This window comes from Argiope bruennichi, chromosome 4 (genome assembly GCF_947563725.1).
Source record: "Argiope bruennichi chromosome 4, qqArgBrue1.1, whole genome shotgun sequence".
NCBI lineage: Eukaryota > Metazoa > Arthropoda > Arachnida > Araneae > Araneidae > Argiope > Argiope bruennichi.
Window position 1 is genome coordinate 126,061,261 of NC_079154.1, and position 25,106 is coordinate 126,086,366.

Here is a 25,106-nt window from a genome sequence, read left to right on the forward strand (position 1 = left end):
CTACTGCTTCTCGGAAATGTTAAATTGTTTTCACTTCCATTCGAGTAACGTATTTAAAGTAATGCCTTTCGTGCATAAAGCCATTATTGCTTATGAATACATCCTTAAATGAAATCTTCAGACTTTCGTTAATGTGATTGGCGATTCGATTGGCGATTGGCGAAATCTTAATAGTGTGTGCAATTGGACATGAACGCTGTGTTACGAAGCTTTTTCCTTCCTGCCAAATGCACACAATAGGTTCAAGACTGAATCGGGAAGCCTCCTTTGACGTGTGTCACGTGAATATGAACTGACTCAATGTGATGTTACACTGTGCGAAAAGTTATATAAAAAAAATTCAGATATCTTTATTTGTTTACTCTGCAATAAATCCAAACTAACTTTTCACTGAAATGAATTTTCAGATGATATGGAAATCGAAATGAAAATCACTTTTATACTTTTTCCGTAAAGCGTTAAAGGCTAAGTTTTTTTTCTTCTTTAATATTTATTTTTTGTATCGATTGAATAAACTGGGTATTAATTGTGTAAGTGAAAATTCATTATCTTCCCAGATTGCGTTGATGTCCTTTTTTATTATTTATTACTTCTGAGTTTGATGTAAAACTTTGCCCAAAGAGGTTAATAGGTTGACAAAAAATAACAGCTGATGGAAAAAAATCTAGTCATGGGGAACAGCTTGATTTGATTAAGTTTTATTTCAGACTGATGCGTGTTTAGAGATGACGACCAATGTACAATAAACAGAGCTTATAAAAAAAATTTATATACATTGCTGCCATAAAAAAATCAAGTGAATTAAGAGAGTGGAACAATTCAAATATCGCCTTGGAATGGATCGTTGACTATTCCAAGCGATAGTCTTGTGAGTTTCATAATCTTATGTCATTGCAGAACTAGACCATAAACATTGTGTTTCTCTTTTATCAAACATTTTATTAACGAGGCTGGTCCAAGCATCTCTGTAATTATACGCAAGTATGGTTAATTGTGTTGAGGTCAACCGACGACGACGGTCGAGATATTTTAGGAGGAATTTTTTTTTCCCTAAGCAGTAGTCGTCTTTCTGTTGTTTGTATACAAAGCAACTAGCCATATGATATCCAAGCGACATGACTAACACCTTTTTCATTAAAGAAAATAAAAACTTCACGCAACTAAGACTGCCATGTTGACCTCTTTATTACTAAATTTAGTTAGAATTTCTTGATTTGACATTAAATGTGCTCTACAACTTTAAATTCATTCACAGGTCTTAGAATTATTTTTAAAGATATTCTGTTGTTTCTTAAATGCTACGCTTTCTTTAATGTAATTAAGATGATGAATTTCGCTGAGGAAAAAGGAATGTCCAAAATCTTTAATCGCTTTGCATTAATATTTATTTGACAATCACTTTAATTTGAACATTTCAGTGTTACTTCTATGTCTGTTACAACTAACTTCAAGATTTTTCCTTAACTGTTGCAAAAGGAAATAGTATTCACACGGCGATGAATATTAAGCGCAAAAAGGAGAGAAAACTCTGTTATATGGATTATCTGCTGATTCAGGATTCTTAAGGAACTTGCAATTAACCCTTTAAAGGGCCATTATTTTTCTAGTCATATTATGTTAAAATATTTTTAGGCTTGAAATTAGAATAAGAAAAGGGATTCCTTTAGCTTATTAGATAAATTTAATTGGATCAATTAATTAATTTGGTTAATTTATAATTGACAAACCAAGACACATCATTTTGTGTGAGATAAAGAAATGAAGCATCTAAGTTTCTGTCTTTCTAAAAATATTGTCAGAATTTATGCCAACCTACATAATTTCATACAAAGATTGATAAATTTGGTGGGAAGCATACTTCCCACGGCCTTAAAAATGGTTAAATCCGAGCCAAACAAACATTAAAAAAAACGGAATTCATAGCTGACTTAATTTATAAACGATTAAACTAACTTTTCTTGAAAATAATATTTATCACCTTCATATATGGAACTAACGGAACCAAATTCCAATCTTCACATTTTGAAAGCTGCCATTTTCTTAACCAGTTAAGGTGTGTTTGACGTGTATACATATTCAATCCAAATCTTTATTTAGCACAGTCGATGTGTAATTTCTTATCTAACAAAAATGAAGCCTTATTCTCTTTATTATGATTTTTTGCAAAATTTTCTACGCAACCATTTGTATTGCGTTCGACGTGTATATGCGTCATCACTTTATTTTAAAAAAGGGGCCTTTAAATTCCCCAGTTAATTGGTTAAAGGACTACAGAAAAAGTACTATTCACATAAAAGATGCATATGCTTTATTGTTGTAAATCTATTAATTCCAATATAAGCAATATACTTTACAATGTGTGCATAACCGTTTCCTTTCAGGCACAATTTAACACAATGAACGTTGATCCACATAATGGTAGTTGATTCATAATTGCATCCTCATATTGTTACATTTCATACATTTGGCCAGTATCCAGTCGTCTGTTTTGAAAATTCAAGATTTTTTTTTTATATTTTTGAAATTGAATAGCGAAATATCCGATATCATTTCTATGGCAATGGTAAATGTGCTTATCGTATTAAAATTCTCTTAAATTCTTTTTAAAATTCTTACAGAGCATTATATTTCGGATTTTTTTAAAAAAAATTCTTATTAGTGAATGATCAAATGAGACACTATGTAAGAATAAACATAAAGAAATTGCATTCAACTCAAATATTAGGATATTTTTGAGAAATATTTAAAGTGGAGGCTTTAAATTTTTTTTATTTGTGGTTTTCTTTCAGACGAAAAAAATATTTTCGCCATCATATATCTGGCAAAAGAAATTTGTTCTTCTTAAAAAATTGAAGAATGAAATGCAAAAGAGGTCATTAGTTAATTATATTCAGATAATTGGGTAAAATCCTAGATGGGCCCACCTCTTGGCGACTTATTTGAAATCTTGCCAAGTTGACTACTAATTGAATATTTGTTGTTATTATTATTATTTTTCAATTTAAAAACGATACTTGAAAGCCAGAAATAATAATAAATGAAATAAAATAAATATAATAAATAAATAAAATAAATAAATAATAATGAAATAAAATAATAAATAAACAATAATAAAAATAAATTAATAAAATAAAATAAATATAATAAAAAATAAAATAAATTAAAAAAATTGTCTAGGTTGCCACATTAGCGACGTTATCGCCACTTGTTTGGCGAGAATTAAAAAAAGACGCCAAGAGGTGGGTTGTGCTAGGATCTACCCGATAATTGTTACGGAATTCAATAAAAATTGGTTGTTTAACTGATATTAATAAAAATGTTCTCGTAAGAATGATATTTTTAATTATATCTATTCAAAAATATCGAAGAATGCAAATAAAGTAGGTCCGGGGAGAATTTCAGTGACCTTAATATTGTCCTGCAGATTTCCAATTAGACAGGTAATCTATAATTTAAAGAGTTCTGATTAAAGTCCAAATGATTTTCTGAATTACTTTTAATCAATCTCTTGAAAATGAAAGAGACAAATGAATGAAATGAATTAGTTTGCACTGGATCGATTAATTTTATTTTGCATATTATTTTCATCGATATATTTATTGTAAAGTTCATCGTTTTGCTTATATTAATAAAATTGAGCAAAATTCTGGTTTAAGAAAAACACCGTTTCCTTTAAACGGTCAATTGGCCATTGTTGACTTTTATTTTTAAAGAAGCTTGACATTTCTTAGCCATTCTTTTCTGACATCCGTGCACGGAATAGTTCCTCAATGTAAAAGCATCAGTTCCGGTCGCAGCTAAAAGAATTCGAGATCGGAGACGAAAAATGACAAGAGAACTTCCGTCAGAAGTTCTTGTCCAGGTGAACGGACCGAGGAAGCGATTGTCCTTCCATTGTTTCACTCATCGACCTTGAGACATATCCTCACGACGCAATCCCCGCTTTTGATTTCCGAATTATTTTTCTCCATCCCCCCTCTTTTTCCCCTCTGCCTGCATGCCTTTGCCAAAAAAGGTGAATGTGTTGCCGTTTTAAAATGATTTGATATGAGGAAGTGAAATGAGTCGGAAATTATTTTCGTCTGCAGGGAAACTAAATACGAGGTATGTAATCAGATCAGCGGTGCGAGCAAAACGCTTCGGACACGCTTCTTTGGTTCGTAGCTGGTTGAAAATAGAAGATCCAAATGTCCCGTACAATTCAGTTAATCAAACGAGACTTTTTATTTTAATTCTTCATTTTAGAATGTCAGTCAGTTGTTTCTTAAATCTGGGATATAGTGAAAAATCATTCGCGTAGAAAAAAATATCAAGAATTAAAATGCTTCCATATGCTGGATTCTTCAATTTATAAGAGCAAATATGTCTTCAAATATTTTGATGTAAGATTTTCCTTAAATTTTGCTGAATATTTGTATTAGTTGGAAATTCTTTCTATCAATTTTGATTGACGCTGTGTTTGTTATACTTGTTAATTTGTGTGTTTTAAATTTTTTTTTCTATCTGAAGTGAAATAATATAACATATTATTTCATATTAACTCTTATATGTTTTTCATTTATGGTCCTTTCCAATTGAAATCTTTTTAAGTGAATTCCTGGGAAATAAATTTAAAAAAATTTGTTATTTACAGAGAGAAGTTAGCATTATAGATGCTTAACCCTTTAAAGGGCCATTTTTTTCTAGTCATATTATGTTAAAATATTTTTAGGCTTGAAATTAGAATAAGAAAACGAATTCATTTAGCTTATTAGATAAATTAAATTTGATTAATTAATTAATTTGGTTAATTAATAATTAAGTGACAAACCAAGACACATCATTTTGTGTGAGATAAAGAACTGAAACATCTAAATTTCTTTCTAAAAAAATCTTTCTAAAAAAATTAGTTTGAACTTATGCTAACCTACATAATTTCATACAAAGATTGATAAATTTGGTGGGAAGCATACTTCCCACGGCCTGACAAAGGGTTAATTTAACATATATTATAAATACAATAAGACTCATTTCCCATTTTCTTCTTAAATTCTTTAATTAAAATCAAACAGGAAATAGAACAAGCTATTATTTTATCAGTAATTATTCAAAAAAAAAAGATTTAATTATGTAGTTTTTCAGCACTTTGTCTTTCACAGTTTTTGCGCTTAAAATTTATCTTTTCTATTGTTCACATTAATTTAAATTTATTTCTCAAATTTAACTGGAGCGTAAAACCATTTCTTTTTGGAGTTTAATTTCGCTTAATAACAATTAAAAGATATTAGGTTTAAACTATCTTGTATTTTATTTACATCATCAATCCATCTGTTCTAAAATATAAAAGCAAAAGGCGTTTTGAATTATCGAAAACATTTAAAAACTATTATTTATTATTTATTTATACATTTAAAACTTGGTGCCTCGATTCTTTTTTAAGTCGAATATTGACTTAAAGCTACTCTTGCTACAAAAAAGAAAAGAGCTCCGTCTGTGTAATTGCTGTTAACTCACTCTGTTTATGCAAATTGCCCTGCAGTATTTGTCCCATGAATCTCGAGAAGGATTCTTCCTTGACAAATATGTGCGCAATTTAATTAGGGAAGATTACCATTTCCTACTTTTCTTTCCTCCTTGCAAATGAAATATGAGTCGTCTGGTAATTATTTAATTTGCGGAACAGTTTAAGTTCAAATGTCGACAAGCGTGATTTGCAGAAAAGAAAAATGAGTCATAAATTCATTATGTGGCAAAAAGAAAACAAACATATAAAAAGCTTAATATACCTGCTTTTCTCACAATCCTTATCTTTCAGGTAGTTTTATTTATTTATTTATTTCCTTTAGACCTGAAACTCAAATATTTTGTAAACTTTCACGATTCCTTATTAAATCATTTAATCCTGATTTATTAAATAATTATGTTTTATTTAAGTAATAAAATACTCCTGAGAAACAAATGGGCATTAATGTTTTAAGTGCATACTTGTCATGCTTCACACACTACTACATTCTACATGATTTTCAAAGGTGTGTTGCGGTTTTACATTCTCCTTGAAACAGTTATTTCTGGAACCGGATGTCTATATTGAATAAAATTAGAATGTGGGAATTCTGGTGCATTTGTCGAAAAATGAAACATTGTAAATTTTTTTCGGTCCTTACATGTGAATTTGTGTACTTATGAAATAAATAAATGCATTTATTTTCTTCATTTAAGCATTTTGAAATTTAAAAAAATGAGCATAATTTTGAAAGGAAATATTTACTTTAAAATTTTTGTCTTGCTTCAGTATTACTTTGTTTGTAGCGATAGTAAATCTATATATTTCTTTATGGCTTAGATATCACATTCATAAAATAAAACTGTTTCGACGCTAGCCTTACAGTGTTCGCCTCAAAATTGTAAGCAGAAATTGTGATAAATCATGAACTTAGATTACCTAACTCGTAAAGCATCGCATTTTGTATATTAATCATAATGGATTTGCATTTAATATTTCTTTTCGATACTTTTCTTTTCTATTTTTAGAAACTGCTTAAATGCTCTTTGACATTATTTTCTTAAAACATATTTTTAATGTATTTTTCTCTCTTCTTCAGTAGGCGAAGACACAGCACTCGAACTTGAAGAAACCCTGCCACCTGTCGACGAGAGGACATCGCTGGGCCCCGGGACACCCGATGTCCCGACAGCAGGCTCAACTGCACCAACCCTCCACAGTCATGAGGAAACTGGACCAGTCATTGGTGAGTGGATGCTTACAGTGAAATCGCATGGGCACTCCTTTTATTTCCGCACGAAAGAACAGTGTTTATGGGGAGAGTGAAATCGATTTGTCTAGACTTAATAGCAGATTTTGCAGTCGTCAATGCATTGTAGTCATTATCAGGAATGTAGACATGTGCAAAAATCTCGAGTTACATATTTTGAAAATATAATTTTAAAAAGTTAATTTTTTAAGGATTTTCAATGGTATAATTTCTTTCTGACAAGTCTTTACTTATTTTTTATCTTGAAAATTTCTTCTAATTCACTACTGAAGTGTAAATTATTATATGTTTTTCAATTTCATCTATAAATTACTCATCATTTATCGAAAATCAGACAATGAAATAACTTATTTGTATTCTGAATTTCTAATCAGATGTTCCGGGCTTTCAAATTTTTACTGAAAATAAAGTAATAGAAGCATTTTGGCATAAAAGTTCAAATGATTTGGTAGCGTTTGAATGATTTTTATAAGGTTATGTATTACATTATAAACTGCCTTAATTTTCTTAATGATGTTGTGACAATACCTTGTTTTTATTTTGCTTTAGATATATCAACACAGCATTCTTCATCTGAGATGCTGAGGTCCCAAAACCATCCAGTTGTTTCGGACGCACAGCGCGTCGACTACACGTCTGCCTTCCAAGATACTACAGATCATTTTCAACAAGACTCCAAACACCATTCTCCTGGCTGTGACGATTCTGGCGTGTTCTTAGAAGATTCTGTCGCCTCTTCTCCTGAAACACAATCCAAATCGGCCATTTCGCGGCTACAGAACATAACTTTGCAGAAATTCACTTCAGAAGAACCTCCGCAAATGAGGCAGTATTCAGCTCCCGAGGGTATAGACTCGGATGCCGAGAGAAGCGATGATTTAGGTCTGGCTTCGTCGTCAATCGATTCTGCTGACGATCTAGATGGCGACCCTCTACCATCTACTCTTCAGATTTGTCCTCCCGTTATTCCTCCCCGCCAGAAACCACCCCCGGTTCCTGCGCGAAAATCCCTTCCCAGATCGGGTGATAACCAAAAACAAAGTAAGATGTCCATTGGCGAAATGACGAGCCTTGAAGTTCCTAATTATCGAAAGCCACCTCTTAGTAAAAGTTCGAGCTCTGGTGAAGATTCCAATTTCGGTGAAGGCGACGCTTACACGAATGAAGATCAGATCACAAATCGTCGCTTCGATGAAAATTCGAGAAATCTGCTAAATGAGCAAAAAAATGAACAATCCAAAAACAACTTCCTTATATCTAAGTCTTTCCATGAGGAAACGTTGCTCAATATGCAGCGAGAAAACAACAGCAGTCAAGAATCGAAAGCAAATTTCTTAGCTCGCACTTTAAGCTCTTCTTCACCAACAAAAAAGTTCGATGCTCCTCATATTACGAATGGCAATCTAACTACAAGAATCAATGACAGTGCATCTACCCTGAAGTGGAAGAGCGAGGAATGTCTGAGAACTGCGGCAGAAACGAAATGGTCTATTCCAGGCCGACGTTTCGAGAAGTCTGTCAGTGTGAAAGACCGAATTGCTATGTTTTCTGAAATGGAAGCCAATCAAACTTCTGCGAAGAAGGATTTGCAGCGGTATGGAAGTGAAACTAATATAAAAGTGGCTTCAAACACTTCCGATAGTAAAAAGTCAGAAATGTCTATTACTGATGACAGAAAAAGTAGCACTCTTTCTCGGGACGCAAAATGGCAAAGTCTACATAATATTTCCAAAAAGTCCGTCGAAAAGGAACCCATTAACACTAATTCCAATATGAAATCTGCTTTTAGCATTCCCTCACTTGCACCAAACTCTCCGGTAGATAATCTTTCAAATAGCGTGTATGCTCCTTTGCCTATTAAATTAGAAGTTGAACCTCCTAAACCTATAGTTTCTACCTATCCTGAAACCCAACTCACCAATAATAAAAGATATAACTACGGTTTATACAGCTTGAAAAATTTAAAGAATACCGAGGATCTACTGAGCAAGAAAGCAGCTGGGTCCAGTCTCTTATCTATCATCGACAGCCGGAAGCAGCCCTTAAACAAATTGAAAGGTCTTGTCATTCCTGAAAAACCGTTGCAATCCGAAGGAAGCAAGACTTTACCAACGATATTCGGCAGTGATAATGAAGGTGCCAAAGATTCCAGAAGAGCTTCTTTACCAATTACTGTGGTAACAACGTGCAAGACCATGTCATTACCCAGAAATAACAAGCCCGAGTATCCTTTGATACAAAAACAAGTATCCTTATCTGATCCTCCATGGAAAACCGAGCGGAATAACACCAGCATTAGTAACACCTTGCCAATGTACTCTCCAGCTTTCAAAAAGAGAACTCTAGAGCTTCCAGGTTCGTCTCTGTCTCCAACACCTCCATCCTCCATCACCAGTCCTTTGTCACCGCCTCCATCATCACCTTCCAGCATTTGCAGTTCGAACGCCAGCTCGACTCTGCAGCAGAATATATTTCAATTTTCATTATCTCACAGCAAGCCTGTGCAGCCACTGCAACCGGAAAAAGCACTGATGTCGCCCCCTTCTTTACCATCTGATATGGAATATGAAGGAGACAACTCGGAGGATTCTTCTCACTCGGCCTCGCCAATGAGAAATATGCCTCGTGTGCCTAAGGAGCCAAAAGTAAGCTATATTCATATTCTGCTTTTTTTTTTGTACTAAAATAAATTTAATGATAAAATTAATTTCCTAATTACAATTAAAATATTAAAGTTTAATTTGTAACTGAAATCAACCAAAGATATTTTGTAAAAAAGACTGAGAGAAAATTCAGTAAACAAATTTTTCGCCAGTTTTGTAATTTTTATAAGACTAATATTATTTATGTTTTCACTACGTGTGCACTGATATTTGAAAAAAAAAATGTGTTTTGATTTCATATAAATTAATAGAAAATGTTCTATTTTTTATTGCAGACTGCCCCTCCACCTCAGAACCAAGGAATCCTGCACTACGAAAGATCTAATACTTTCACGACCAGTGCAAAGCCAGTCACTTTGCAGCCTCTGCTGGTGGAAAGCCTTGTCAAATCATCTCCTTCTACATATCCACAACCTACTCCAAGAGCAGCCATTTGTATCTCTAAAACAGAGATCCATTTGAGGAGAGACGGACAGAAGTCAAACTTAGCTGAAACCACTGTGCCTTCTGAAATTAAAAAGTCATCTGAGATCATCGAAACTCGAGTCAGCGCCGTGTCAAACACTCCAGAATACACACTGTCCAAGACGTACAATTCCTTCTCAAAAGAATGCATCTCTACAGGGGTGGTAGAATCAAATGCCTTGGAGAACGGAAATGGCTCCTCTCCTTTAGCTCCTCTAAATGACAAATCTGTCTTCAACAACGATGTTCCATCCGGTCATCTGAACGGCAGCGAAAGTCGAACGAGTTCCTTCACACCTGAAAATACCGAATCTCAGCTGGAAATCCCCGTCGGCAAGTTCAGGGCATGCCCTCTTAACCTTTCAGAGATGAAACCAATCCCCAATGGCCGAGAAAAAATTCGAGATCGTCAATCCGTTTTACATTCGGAATGTGACGAGAGCGAAGATGACGACTCCCACTCGACACTGAGTCACAGGACAGAAGATTCGCGACATACCACCACGGACGACTGTCTTTCGGACGCAACTACCGACTCCTTCGAGAAGGCACGCCTGAACCCAGAAATGTCCGCGAGCCTACGTTCTGCGGAAGACTACGCCTCCACAGAAGGGTATCTGTCAGATGCTTCCACAGATGTGTCACTGCGACGGTTCACTCACAGACCCATGGACGGCAACTCGGAAGATTACCTTTCAGATGTCACAGCCGAATCGCCTGATCCGGATTGGATGTCTGTTAAACCCCCTCCAACGCACACTGAATCACGATACAGGTAATAGTTTTATCTAACTATCAGTCTGGTTTATCTATTTTCAGTCGGTCACTCTTCCGATGTTGATAAGAAATTCCATTTTGACTTCATTCATGCGAAAGCTGAATAAACAAACCGAATGTAAAATATCTTTTTCTCTTCAAATTCCATTACCAAAGAAAATGAAATTCTCCTAGAGTTAATAGTTTCTGTTTTAAATTAAAATTTTGTATCAAGCAATGCATGAGTATTTTATGATTATGTAGACACTGAGGACTATCGGGTATGGTTATGTAGATATAAGAATATTCATTGTTTGCAAACTCGTGTATCAACAAAAGTCAGACTTTACATTTAATAGCTGCTTTAGCATTCTCATATGCTTGTATAAATAAATCGGATAATGCGAGTCTTCTTTTTTTTAAAAATATACAAATAAAATGGCAAATATGGAAATGTTTGCAACAGTTGCAAATATTTATTATTGCAGCAACTATGGGCATCTTTATTTTATCAGCATGATAACATTTAAATGTATTTTGAAAAGGATTTGCTGCATCTTGAACTTATTCATTTCAAAATACAGCTGCATTTGCTGTTTCTTATTAGTTATAAAATTCGAAAGCAAAAAATGTGAAAAAGTGAGAGAGAATTATGATAAGCAAATATTAAATTACTTATAATTCTACCCCTAATAACTATTTCTCGTTATAAACTATATTACAACAGAAAGTGTATTAAAAATTATAAAATATACTCAAAGACTGACTCTGACGTTGTGTCTAAATAATAACTTCATTAATATTTCAATAATATTACATTATATGTAGAGATAAATTTTTGCACGTTTAATTTTCTTCAGTATTTAATATAAGAAAAAGTATTTGGTGAATATAAAAATGTTTCAGAGAATCAGCAAGCATCTTAATTATTCTTATCATGTGATAAGAGTCCGCTCCGCATCGAGCCATTGCTATTATTAACAACAACAAAAAATCCTTATCCGTTTGAAATATATGAATTTTTTTCTCTTCTCTATATGAATATGAATTTTTTTAAATGCAATTTTATTCTTGCTTCAGAAATTACCTAAATTTATTTTTAAAAATTTTTGTATTTAATTTAATTTTTTTCTATTGACGTTGGAGTCATTCCTACTTATTTGTCTTATGAAAATAAATCTTATCTGAAGTGCCTTTACTTTTTTTAAATTCATTATATATAATAATATTATAAATGTTTCCTAGTTATTTATTATATTCTTAAAAATTTTTATTTATTAAGTTAATAAATTTGTACACCATTGTGTTGGGAAAAACATTTATTTTTATATTAAAAAAACAGCATATAGTTTGATGCAGTCTTAAAATTTTCACAGTGAATGCTTTTAAAAACTAAAGACTTTTGCATAGGAAACTTAAATAACTGGAAAAACATTGTCATACGACGACAATCTTTCTTTCTGATTTTTTTTTTTTTTTTTTTTTCATTATAACAACCGAAAAAAACTGAACAATGACACATTTTTATTCCTAATCAAAAATTTATTAAGAATAATCTAAGATATTCGGCAAGTGAATGCATGTTGTTTCATGAAGCAGCACAATTTGATGCACACTTAAAGAACATGTGAAAGTACATTTGTGGACATCGTATGAATGGATTTTAATATTAAAATTTCAACTTTCAATTTTTTCCTTACTACTATTTTCATAAAAAAATAAAAAAAAAATAGTGGACTAAATACGAACGAATCTTTTTGCTTTTCAGTAGGGGATATTCATCTAAGAACGAGATCACAGAAATGGAAGTGGACTTGCGTCCGAAGCGACTTAGCCAGCAACAGACGGTCCTGCGAGCGTCCATCGAACCTTCCGGCAGCGTCCAGAAGTTCAAAGCTTTGGCTGAGAAGTGGGAGCAACGCTCTGACGTCATTTCGCCACCTCCGCCACCTGTTATCCCTGCTGCGCCTCCAATGCCTAAAAAAGATTCCAGATCCAACTCCATTTCAACTTCCTTTTTCTCGAGCTCCACCACTTCCACGACACTCATTAAAGGGTAAGGGCAACTTCACTATCTGTTTTAGCTGTGTTATCGTGGTGAATTGGGTTTATCTATTGTTCTTTCGTGAATATGGGTCCTAATGAATTTTCTGCCATCTTATATGATCACGCTTGAGCGAAATATGTGTCAAAATGTCACAGAATATTTATAGTCATTATGCCTAACTTTATATTATCGAGACGAGCTTTAATTGGGCGCATTTACGTGGATGAGAAGAGGTCATCATTTGATGGTTCCAGATTATTCAATATGATGTCGTGCAAAAAATACTAAATCTCTTGCAGCTGTTATGCTTAGTGTACCATAATAAATTTTGGAATAATATATTTTTACAATTTTTTGATATAGCATTCGTTTGTTTTGAAATTGTTTCCCAATTGCATAACTGAGTCCAATTATTTCTATACTTCTTCTGCAAACTATTTGCTATCTTTTCACAAAACATTGCTTATAATTCCAGTGTATAAACATCTTCTATATAAAGCAAATAAAACAATTCGCTAGAAAATTATAATTATGTTGTGATTTATACGCCGTACACACTCAAAAATTAACCATGATTTTTTGATTGAAAAATGTGGTTCTTGTTTGATTAATAACCAATTGTGGTATTAGATAATTACAATTAACATTCACTATGTTCGATTTTTTTTATATAATTTGAATGAGCATCCTGTAAAAATTCAAGGCATCAGAGAGAGCAACATATTTTGATCCATCTTTTTTAGATATAAATACAAATATTTAATAAGCAGTGAGAAGCAGTAATTCATATTATGATTGAAATGCTCGAACTTATGTTTAAATTATAAGAAAAAACGATATTTCCGTAACATTTTTCCTGATTAATATAAAAACAATATAAATTCCTTTTCTAAACTTACGTCTTGAAAAATTTGGGAAAAATTGAATGCATCATTATTATTATACCTGTAATCTTTGTAAAGATTTACCAAGTAAGAACATGCATTATTTTGTTTTTAATACTCACGTTATGAGTTTTATCTTTCAAAAAATGTTGTTTGCGAAAAGCAGAAACTTAAAGAGATAAAAAGTTATTCTTTTTTTGCATGAGAAGTGAACAAGGGAGAAAACATCTTATCTGAAGACTTCATAAATATTCGCATCATTTTTTATTCCTTCTTATTTGTATTCAAGATGGAATTAAAAGTTTCGATGTAATGGATAAGGTCTGAAGTAGTCCGTGTAATTTCAGATGATTCGGTCGTGACGGAGTAGAGCACAGCCTTTTTGATGTAAACCCAGCTTGTTTAGTGTAGGTGAGATAGACAGCGCCTCTCTTGGACAGTTTGGACACTATCCGCATTCTTTTGTTTACGTAGTTTTTGGAACGCATATTTGAAGGAATTCTTAGACGACGATGCTTGTGAGGATAGAGATTTCTTGTGTTATCAATAATATTTTCTTCTTTCCGCATTAATAATTCTACTTCAAAATATCAAAATTCTTTTATTATTTTCTCTTTAAAATATTTTTAATTCTAATTGATTATTGACCTAATGTGATCACGGTTAATATTATCATTCCTTTTACATTACCAAAATTCTCTGATTCCGAATCGACGTATTCAAACGCATGCAAAAATATTAATATATTATCATCGATTACATCATTTAACGTTATCAGGTTTGAAATAGATAAATGGTCAATTCTTCATTTTTAACCAGCGTTGACGCTTGGCTTTCCGGGAATTTATTGCTCCACTTGTAAGGAAATGTCTGGGAGTCATTTTTCTCATGGAAGGGGATGCACATTCTTTTTTTCTCGGTTAGGATGCTCTGAATCTGTTTGACAAAATAGCTGTTCTACCAGGCCTGTCTTGAAATCTGTTGTACAATTATAAGCCAATGTTACCAGAGATTGAATTATGAAAGCAAAATGAATATTACAAAAAATTGATGTAAATGTCGAATACAAATTTGAAATTTCTAAACAAGTATGAGAATTTACCAAAAAAAAAATAATAATTCAATATGGTGGTGTGACGCTACTGAAAATTTCATAGCTTCTTCTTTATGAAATTTTGAAAAATTGTAAGCTTTTCCCTGATTATGACTAACCAAGAAATTTTGATGACTAAGAAACGGAACGAATATGTTGAAGGAAACATTTTATAGAATGCTAAATGAGTCAAATAATCGGTATTTTTAAGCCCAGCTTACAACATCGTTCAACAAACATAAAATAAAAAAGAATAATAAAATAAAAGACAAGTGCGAACTTATTTAAAATTTTTAAAAGCATAATTGTTCATAGGCAACAGTTAATGAATTTTTAATTGTTCTTTTTGAAATAAATTATAGAAAGTCCTGAAATAAGTTTTTTTTTTTCCCTTCTTCCTTCATATGATAGCAATATAGTTGATTTTCCTTCATACGATGGAAATAAAGTTGATTTTACCGAGTTCGGTTATCGTTATAAATGGATTAACGTTATCAAAATTTTAATTAAATTACATTTCATTTTCAAATTTTATATAATACCATATGCTTGCGCAGTATGGCCAAATTTGGCTTTTGCGCCAAAAAACCTCAACTACCAACTAACCAACAAAATTCTTAAATATCAGAGCAATCACATTAATCTGTTTTTATTATGATACTGTGTGTGTGTGTAAAATATTGCTTCAAAACAACCGGAAATAAAGTCGTTAAATATTATTAATTAAATAAACCTAGCTACTTGAAAACAGTGAAACCACTCTTAACATATTTCCCTTGAAATATGTGATTAAAAAAAAACACCCACCCGTTTCAGTTTTTGTGTAAATATCCCTCCCATCCCATCGGTCTTTATCAACAGTTGGAATGTTCGGAGGAAGAATCGTTCGTCAGCTCTTTATCAGTGTCAAAGGACAGTTTCGAGACGCCGAAAGAAATCTTCCGTAAGATCAGTAAATGTGAGAACGAGTCCATCTCTCCTCGATCAAACAGATCGAATTTTGAAGAATGAGGCCACGAACTTTAGTTTGCTTTTTTTCTTTTAATTTTTGAAGGTTTTTCGCATATTTCTAACAACTAGAATGGTATCTTATTACTCCTGTTGCAGACAATGCTCCAGTATGCTGGAGTTCTTGATGCCATTGAGGAATTTCAAAAATAGTATCAATATCCATTCACTATTGTACGTGAAAAATAAATACATTATAATGATCGAATCAAATAACGCCACAGATTTGTGAGTGAATAAACACCTCTAAATTACATATTCATGTACGGTATTTCCTTATAATACAAAAACCGAACCAAAAATATAAGGCTTCAAATATTACAATTGATATCTGTTCAATTTACTGAAGAATTTCAAATTTGTTCGCTTGTTTTAAAGGAATGTATGTTTAATATACACTGTGCATTAAACATGAAATATTGATTGATATATGCAGAATGAAACTAAACTATCAAGTGTACCAAATATATTTTTGATGCCGAGTAGTGCACGTAAAATTCCAGAAATCCCAAAATGGGGAACAGGGCATCTATTATTGCATCTAGAATTTAAAGAAAGACGGTCATATCATTTTTGTTATTAGCATCGATTAGTTAATTAGTCTTTTGTTTTTATTGAAAAGATTTTATTGGCCATTTCATAACGATACTGTTTTTCAAAGATATCAAATATTTTCCAAACAAAACATAATTTGAATATATTATATTGTTGCACAACTTTTTGTGCATATATATATATATATATATATATAAAACTTATCCAGCCAAAAGTTTCAAAAAAAAATTGCAGGTAATGTGTTAAAGAAAAATAGACCGCATTAATTGAATCTAGAATCATTTATTATTTGTCTTTTAAATTAATAAATTGGGATTATTTTTATCATTGCAAGTCGAAATGGGTTTACGGTTTTTCTACATTTTGATCTTATATTTCCTTTCAAGACTGTATTCTTATACTTTTGTTCCTCGTTAAATAATGCATTTTCACACTGTCAAAGAAAATTTGGTTTGAGTCCAGAACGATCTTCCTTTAGAGGTCCTTTGAATGACCAGAATTGCATTTTGTGAATTATTTCTACCAAAACGATTGAGATCTGAAAATGCTATATTTTGAGTAATTTTGTGAACATGACTTCAAATTTATTGATACCTGCAACGATAGAAGATGTATATTTTCATTCAATGCGCTTAAAATATTTGTTATTGAAAGTTCATACAGTTACGTTTGTCTGTAATTTCTTTTTATGGTACTCTCAATAACCTTGATTTCCACTTAATAATAACTTTTCAGACATCAATTGAGATTTCACTGAGCAGTCGCCTTAAACTTGAGCGACAAATGGGTTTACCCATTTATTCTGTTTTATTTTATTTCTTAAGATTCCCTCCCTTTATATTTGGCAAGGTCGAGCGATTCTCCTGTCTCGCAGCTGTTGCGCTGCCATAATGTCCTCCACCGCAGACCATAGAGTTGGTGGGCTGCAACAGCGAGCATAATGAGGCCTGCATCCTCTGTACGGAAGACAGCAAAGAAATAAAAGTGCCCCCACCTATTAGAACCTTTTTTTTTTTTTTTTGTAGGACACCTGTAATTACAGACAAATCTCATCATCTCGTAACCTGGAAGAAACTTTTCGCGGAATCGTTACTTGTGAGATGCGGGAGTCGTTCAAGGCCGCGCCACTGATTCGATTTAAATGGTGCCGTCAGATTTATCCTCGAATCGATCACTTGCAAGAGTTGCGAGTCAACAGCATTTCTTATCAGATGGAAATGGACTGCTTCCGAGAAAATACTCTTTGAATGATGAAGTGCGTCTTCTCATTCCATGAAGCAATTGGAATACATTCCATTCCGTTAAGTTTCTCGAACTTATTCCGATGAAAAACAAAAATCCGAAAGTGTTCCATTGAAAAACCGATAAAATTCTATCGAAATCAAAATAAATGCAATTCGAGTTCTGCAAAAATGGTTTTTTCAAATGGAAGTTAAATAAAGTTAAGAAAAAGTTGATAGCAGCTTATTTCTTGGATTGTTTTATAAATACAGTACACTCCCGATTATCCGCGGAATTGGGTGGCGCGGCCGCCGCGGATAACAAAAATCGCGGATAATCCGAAAAAAGCTAAAAACGGGTATAGCAAAAAAGAAAAGTCATTCCAACTTTGAAAAATCGTTTTATGTACAATAAAACGTAAAATAAACAGCAGGAAATGTTTAACTAACGCTTAATATTTTAGTATATCACTCAAAACTAACCTAAAATGCACTTTGTTAATGAAAACAGAAAAGTGCTTTGTACTTACGAGAGGCGTCAAGGATACACAGAAAAATGAATACATATGTAATGTTTCAATACTGTAATGTATTATGTAATTACAAAAGCATAACTGTAAAACTGCACCTTTTTGAAAAAATCAGTCAAAAAAAAAAAAAAAAAAAGATAAAAACTTTGCGCGGCAGTCGCGGATAATCGGGAGTCTACTGTATAACAATTTGTTTATGAGATAAAAAGGAATATTTGTAAATTTTCTTTTTTGGAAGTAGAAATTTAAACAAAAGTAACCGCGTTTTTAAACCAAATAACCCACCTGTTGTTTCTTAAGAAAAGAAATTCTAGTTACTTGATGAATTTTGTGATCTTGTTGCGAAGTATTCTATTACAGAGAATATTACACTTTATTAAACTTTTTATTATAAATCTTCTTGTTAGTTTATTGTCTCTGCTAATCTTTCCCAATTTGATGAGGTAATTTTCATAGCTTGTATGCATATTTGCAGAATCTTTTTCTATAGGTTCAAAGAACTCCTGTTCTCCTCCATGTTTGATTGGAATTTTACTTATTTCTCATTACTACATACATGTGCATGTTTTCGTACTTAATGAAATTATAAAGTCATAATATATATATATATATATATATATATATATAACTTTTTTTTTCTTGAGGGAAAGGAATTCGTGATCTCATTTCTGCATTAAAAATTGAAGTTGCATTAAATTTCTGCATTCAATTTTGAAGTTATAAAAAAATTCAATTGTTATTGTTATCGTCGTGTCCATGGAAATGCAAAAAGTGCGGAAAGAAAGTCTCAGATATTGTCAAAAGTCCGGAGGACCACTGCCGCCAGGACTGTAAAGGATCTCCCGAAATGGATCCATCAGCGGTAACCAGCCAAGCTGTAAGATATCTGCGGTAATAGAAGGACACTCGGTGTGAGCTGAGTTTCCCGGCAATTCTTGCAGTAAATATAGGTTCTTGTCCCATCAGGAAGGATCTTCATTCCCTTATAGTGATTTGTTCTTTATCTAGCGTAGTGTAGTTGTTACATTTCTAGGGAAATCAAAGTCAATGATTAAAGATTTCTTAGAGGGCGGATTTATAAGTCTATATCTGGCCACAGCTTTCACATCTGCAAGTGTGATGGTGGAATTAGGTTAGACAAGATTTCGTGCCTTAAAAAAAAAAACTCAGTTGAAATGAATTATTTAGAGCATTTCGATTAACATTTCAATTTCATTTCGATTCCATTTAGAGCATTAAGATTTTTTTTTCTGAAAAAATTTTACTTCTAATATTATGAATTCTGTAAGGAATTTCGTCAACTAGATATATTTGTGGGTGATCCATATTTTAAGAAGCACTATTCTATCAATTTATTTCGTAATATTTTATAACTGAAGTTCTACATGTACTTAGAACAAAAGAGCGTGTCATCCTGAATAATTGCAATTTCGCCCATTTCATGATTGTTTACATTTCAGGAAAAGCAGTACCCTTCCTCCCTCTCTGATGCCCCGCAACTCCTCCTCCTTCTCTTCCGAGAGGAAGGCGCCCCCTTTCTCCAGGGTCACCTCCTCCAGCTCCCGCTCCTCTCCAGAAAGTTGCTCGCAGGAGACCCACGACTCCAACGGATGGAGCCATTCCTATGAAGAGGTGAATATCGTTGCGCTTTTAGAGCGCAATATTTTAATAAATTTACAGCTTAACATTTTATGCCATCTTCAAACTCAAGGATTTCTGTTGGTGAGAAATGTTAATTATCTGATAGCATAGTGCGTTCTTAGACCAACTTCTATAGAAAAACTGCTTCTAAATTGTTAAACTAATTATGTGACAGGTTTAAATTTAGATCCAATACATAAGTATTTTTGATAATCTTTTATAAAAGTGCAAATAAACATTTAAAAAGCTGAAAAGTCTTTGTCATCGGCAAGAATATTTAGAATATAAAGAGAAAAAAAAATTGATGTTAAGCTTAAAATATTTGCCACAGAATTTATTCCAAAATGTACTTTTTAAGAAATTTTATTTATGAAATTCAGATAGATTGTTATTGAGAGAATATGATCTAATCTAGGATTATTTACTATCATGACATTCAAATGGGATATTTTAATTTAATTTGATGCCTTCAAATCATTGTTTAAGCAGGTTTTACTTATCGTTTGGAATTTTTATTAGACCTTTTCTTGATCAGTTTAACGCCTTATATTAGTTAAAAATTATTTAATAAGCAGTTCATTAGTTAAAATTTTATTTCAGGACTTCTAAAATTTTGTTTCCATATTATAAATCGCTTGCATGAATGAAAAAGTAAATGGCATGCAAGCATCTCTATCATAGACTGTTTCTCGTTTATTATTTTAAATCATTTAATTCGTAAGTCATAGCAGTCAACTAAATTTTCTTTATTATTATTATTTATTTATTATGTTGTGTAGGCCTGCATGATAGTAACTGGCATTCAAGCACTTTTAGCATAGACCCTAATCCGTTCATTACTTGAAATCAATGAATTCGTAGTCATAGCAGTCAACTAAATTTCCTTTCTTCTTCTTATTTTTTTATTTATTGCTTTGAGTAAACTGGAATGATAGTAACTGGCATTCAAGCACTTCTAGATTAGACCCTTTTTTTCGCTTATACTTTAAATCAATTAATTCAAAGGATATCGCACTCAAGAAAATTTCCATTTTTTGAATTATTTTTTCCCTCGTTGTTTAGACCATTCGAGCTGTTCGACGAGACAGTGAAGGAAGCAGCAGCGGCTCTAGCAAAACAACTCTGAAAGAAGAAGATGACGAGGCAATAGATTCTGTTCCCTCTCACAAGACAGTGGAACCGATCACCCCAGACACGCAGGCACCTGTAGCTCTCAGCAATGGTCACAGGAATTCTAGGTAAGAGCCATTACCAACCAATGTATTCTATAAACTTATACTGTGGTCAGAACTCTAAACTGTACCAGCCTAAGCGAATAAATGCCACTGTCATTACTTGAATATGCCTTTACTTAACCTATAAGTTATGTTATATTGCATAAAATCGCTCATTTATATAAAAAAGAATATGATGGTACAGAAACCGGGACTAGAAAGTTTATGACCTGAGGGGTGATTGTAACGAGGATAGACCATATTCGCGCGATTAGTGAGCTTCCGGATCAAATGTCCTTCACCCATTCTGATAAGAATGCATGGAAGAATACTGGACCAAATAGAGTTTTCACCATTTTATAAAGATTTGAAATATTGAGATCCCTTTATAATAACTATATTGAAATCATAAAGTGAAACACTAATCTAGCCAACGAGTTATTCGAACCTATATATCACATTTAAATGAATTAAAGGGTGATCAGGAATATATATTCGTTTACAATATTTAGTTGACTAACAAAACCTCTTTTTTTGTTCTCGTCAATTTCAAAAGTTTTTCAGGAACGACTAAAGAATTTTCAAACCGAAAATTTTTACAAATATAAAATTTTATAAATAAAAATTAACATCCTTTTAAAGATGTGAAAGAATATAAAAATGTGAAAGATCCGAAAATAGTTTTCGATTCATGTATGCGCGATTATAAAAAAATTATAATTATATTTACTCGTATGACTTACTATTCACGTTATTGTTTATAATGGCACTTGCCGTGGACAAGCTCACTGAGGAGGTCAGCGATTTTAAGCCGAGGGAGCGTCTCTTGTTTTAGTAGCGCCAACTAGGGACAAGAGTACGTCTTAGCTACTCACGCACCATATTCGCTTGCACAACCCCATTTTACAGGGAGGCACATTCACACATCTCACAGATAGAACAGATGAAGGACAACCATCCCGAACCGGTACTCGAACCCAGGACGTCCAGGTCACGGGGAAGACGCGCTACCCCTATGCCAGGACGCCAGCTCACTATTCATACTAATAATTAATGATTTTATTTTACCAATTTGTTAAAAATCTTAAATGTTACATACCGTTCGTTTTTATTTTTGATAACAATTCAATTATTCTAAATACCGGTTAAGAGTCATTAGAGAATTATGTAAGTTTATTTTCAAAAATAATGTATTAACTATCCTATTTAAGACAATTTCAATTGATTTAAAAGTAGATGAACCATGTGGTGTGAATTCCGAATGATTCTTTTTAATCTGAGATTTCAATAATGCAAACATTTATTCTTGATTGAGGATATATCTTAAAATCTTTCAGATAAAATGCACTGAGAAATAAAATCATTATACAGAAATTAGCATTGCTTTACTCCATTTAATTATTAGGACTAATTAGGAGCAAATGAACCCTATTAATTTAAACAAAATCCTAATTCCATTTCCTTTTATTTTTATCCGTATCTGCTCTAATTTATCCGAAAGTTCTCAGCTTTATTCCTAATTTTTTAGATGACATTTGAGATGATGCGCTAATTTATATTTTCTTCATTTACAATTTTCACTTCTGATATAAAAATGTAATCGTAAAAATGCAGTGTCATTCCTTCGTATCTCTAAAGAGAATCACACGCCTGGCCACAGTTACAGTTCAGTGATGTCTTATGTGATGATTACGAACCATCCACTGCACACTATTATCCAGAATATAGTTTTCGATTTTAAAAAATCCATTTATCTATTTTGGATTTCTTAAATGTTTGCCTTCAATGTTCCAATTAGCAAAGAAATCTAATTTTTCTATTAATTTATTTCATTCCTTCCTCTTTTACAGTGCCAAATCCTGGAACAACGAGCCCCGAAACAGACGGGGAGCTGATTTCACGCGATCTGACTGGTCTTCGCGAACGGCCTCCTACGCAGCGAAGACGAGTGTCAGCGATATTCGAAGGAGTTTCGAGAACGGCACCAAGGAAATCGAACAGCCAAAAAAATCTCCTGCTCCAGGTAAGCTATAGGAGAATACACAGAAAAAATTTAGGGACACTTTAGTTTCTATTGACTCTGTTGTAGTTGTTGTTTATCCTCAAAAGACCTGACATATATCAGATCAGCTCCAGTAGATTGTCCGCCAAAAAATCTATAAAAATAAGGGGGGTCAGATGTTAAGTCTCCTTTATAAAGTCCGATGCAACTCAGAATGTTATCCGGTGAAGCTGGATTGTCACTGCATTTTTTACAAGCGGAATGAGTTTTTTTCCTCGACTTTCAAAGGAAAGTTACTTAAGGTGGCCACTTTTTAGTGTAGCCAGAGCAGTCTAGGAGTCACGGTAATATTTGATTTCCAGCACAGTACCAGGGGATGTTCCATGTACCATTGTGCTCAGGTGAAATACGCCATATTAAATTAAGGTTAAATTTTTCATTTGAGTATAGTTCATGACAAGTAAGAGAAAAGCCAGTTTCATTCACACTACCTTCTTTGGCGAATATATCAGCGACCACTAATGTTTGTGTGTGATGGGATCCATTGGAGACTGACTTTGTTGGTTAAGTTAAAGGAACAAAGACAGACTTTTATCTTTGGACATTGTCCATGATGCTCTAGTCTTTTTGACCAACAGAAACTGCTCACTTCTTCCTCCTTAAGGTTTTGTTGATTTTATTGGTTCAGTCATTAGAACTAGAATGTATTACTTTACATTTATGCTGTAAAGGATAAGAATCTTAAACATAACTCCTGTCTTAATGGTGAAATGAATGGCTAAAAAGTTATTTAAGAGCCAGGGCGTTTTTAGATTTACTGTAGTATTTAGAAATATTACTGATAAAATACGTTTCACGTTTTATGGAATATTTTTAATACTTACAGGGGATACATCAAACAGTGATTCGATATTTTTCGTTATATATCATAACAAGAATCTTTTATTCATCAAGAAAGCATGCAGAAATATTTTAATAAAAACTGTAGTTTCTGGAAATTTTTCTGTGGCCTAAAATATATAACACTGAATTTTCAAATTTACAAAATTGAATGTATAAACTAATTTAAATCAAAACACGAATTAGTTATTTAGCTTTTAACAAATCTCTCCTTCTCTCTCTTTCTCTCTCTTTCTCTCTCTTTCTCTCCCTATCTCTCCCTTATAACACAAAATCATTTTTACATCACTTTGAAATTCAGTAAATTTATTTTATTGTGATACACTTTTATATTCATAAAAAAATTTCTTTATTTTTAAAAATATTTCCAGATATATTTTGCGACAATTCTTTTCATTGTTTTAGCTCCTATATACTCGCAATTCCACAATATTAAGTGCATATTTCATGGACACATTGTCGTTGCCATAATCCTGTGCAAATTTTTAGAAATAATATAAGGACAGACGAATCAGGTCTAAAACATTATCATGCTACCATATTTCAGGCTTAAGCTCGAATCGCTTAAAAAAAATTTCTACCCATGACGTGTTCCAAAAATATCTCTTGTCTAGACTGAATGGGGGAAAATTCTTTGAAATAAATCCCTTCTCTGTTTAACTATTAGTAAACAGGAAAGAGGTGAGAACATGACCAGAAATTTTTTCTCAAGCTCCTGCACTGATAAATAGTCAAAATCTTCGCCTGCCGCACTTATCGAGCACCCCCCCTCCTCCCACCTTATCTTTTATCCGATTACTCATAAGAGAAGCTTCCAACAGAGAATTCGTTATCTTCCCTTTGCACCCAGCATGTCAGCGCTCCCTTCATGTTTCTATGATTTGTAATCGTTTCTGTTGGAACTACAAAGTTACCGCTTTCTCGCAATAACGCCTTCCCACCACACGATCTTTTTCGGGAATTTGTTTACAGGCGTGTTGCCAGATAAAACAGTTGAAAAACGAAGTGACCCTGGCCATTAGCAAATCAGATTGTGTCGGCTGCCATTGCTTGTGTGTCTTAATCTTTCATTCGTCCATTCAACCAAAAACTTTCCAAAGGAACTTCTTTTCGGCAGATAAAAAATTTTCGGTAAATACCCACTTGTCAATTTTTTTGGTTCATCCAACTTCATTTTTCGACTCTATGCATCTTTTATCTCTAGATAAAATGCTATTAAAATTTCCGCTAAATATAAACATTTTTTTTATATGCCTAGCGACCTGGTGATTGAAAAAATATAAAATTTCAGAAATCCATCATACGTAAAATGCAGAAACCAAGAAAGGATCAAAATTCAAATAAGAAAAAAAATATATATGTATTATGTTCATGTA

The 25,106-nt window shown here is 32.8% G+C and overlaps 1 protein-coding gene across 3 annotated transcripts in view; it reads left to right on the forward strand.

The window, feature by feature from the left end:
* The window catches only part of LOC129965436 (mucin-2-like), a 336,199-nt gene that overhangs the window by 301,042 nt on the left and 10,051 nt on the right, over window positions 1-25,106 (forward strand). For 2 of the 3 annotated variants that reach the window (XM_056079298.1, XM_056079297.1), the window contains exons 6-12: window positions 6,582-6,728; window positions 7,302-9,397; window positions 9,691-10,655; window positions 12,405-12,692; window positions 19,434-19,605; window positions 20,677-20,852; window positions 22,679-22,851. In XM_056079298.1, the coding sequence (XP_055935273.1) occupies window positions 6,582-6,728; window positions 7,302-9,397; window positions 9,691-10,655; window positions 12,405-12,692; window positions 19,434-19,605; window positions 20,677-20,852; window positions 22,679-22,851 (4,017 nt within the window). The remainder of the gene's footprint in view (window positions 1-6,581; window positions 6,729-7,301; window positions 9,398-9,690; window positions 10,656-12,404; window positions 12,693-19,433; window positions 19,606-20,676; window positions 20,853-22,678; window positions 22,852-25,106) is intronic. The other variant, XM_056079299.1, reaches the window with a different exon arrangement.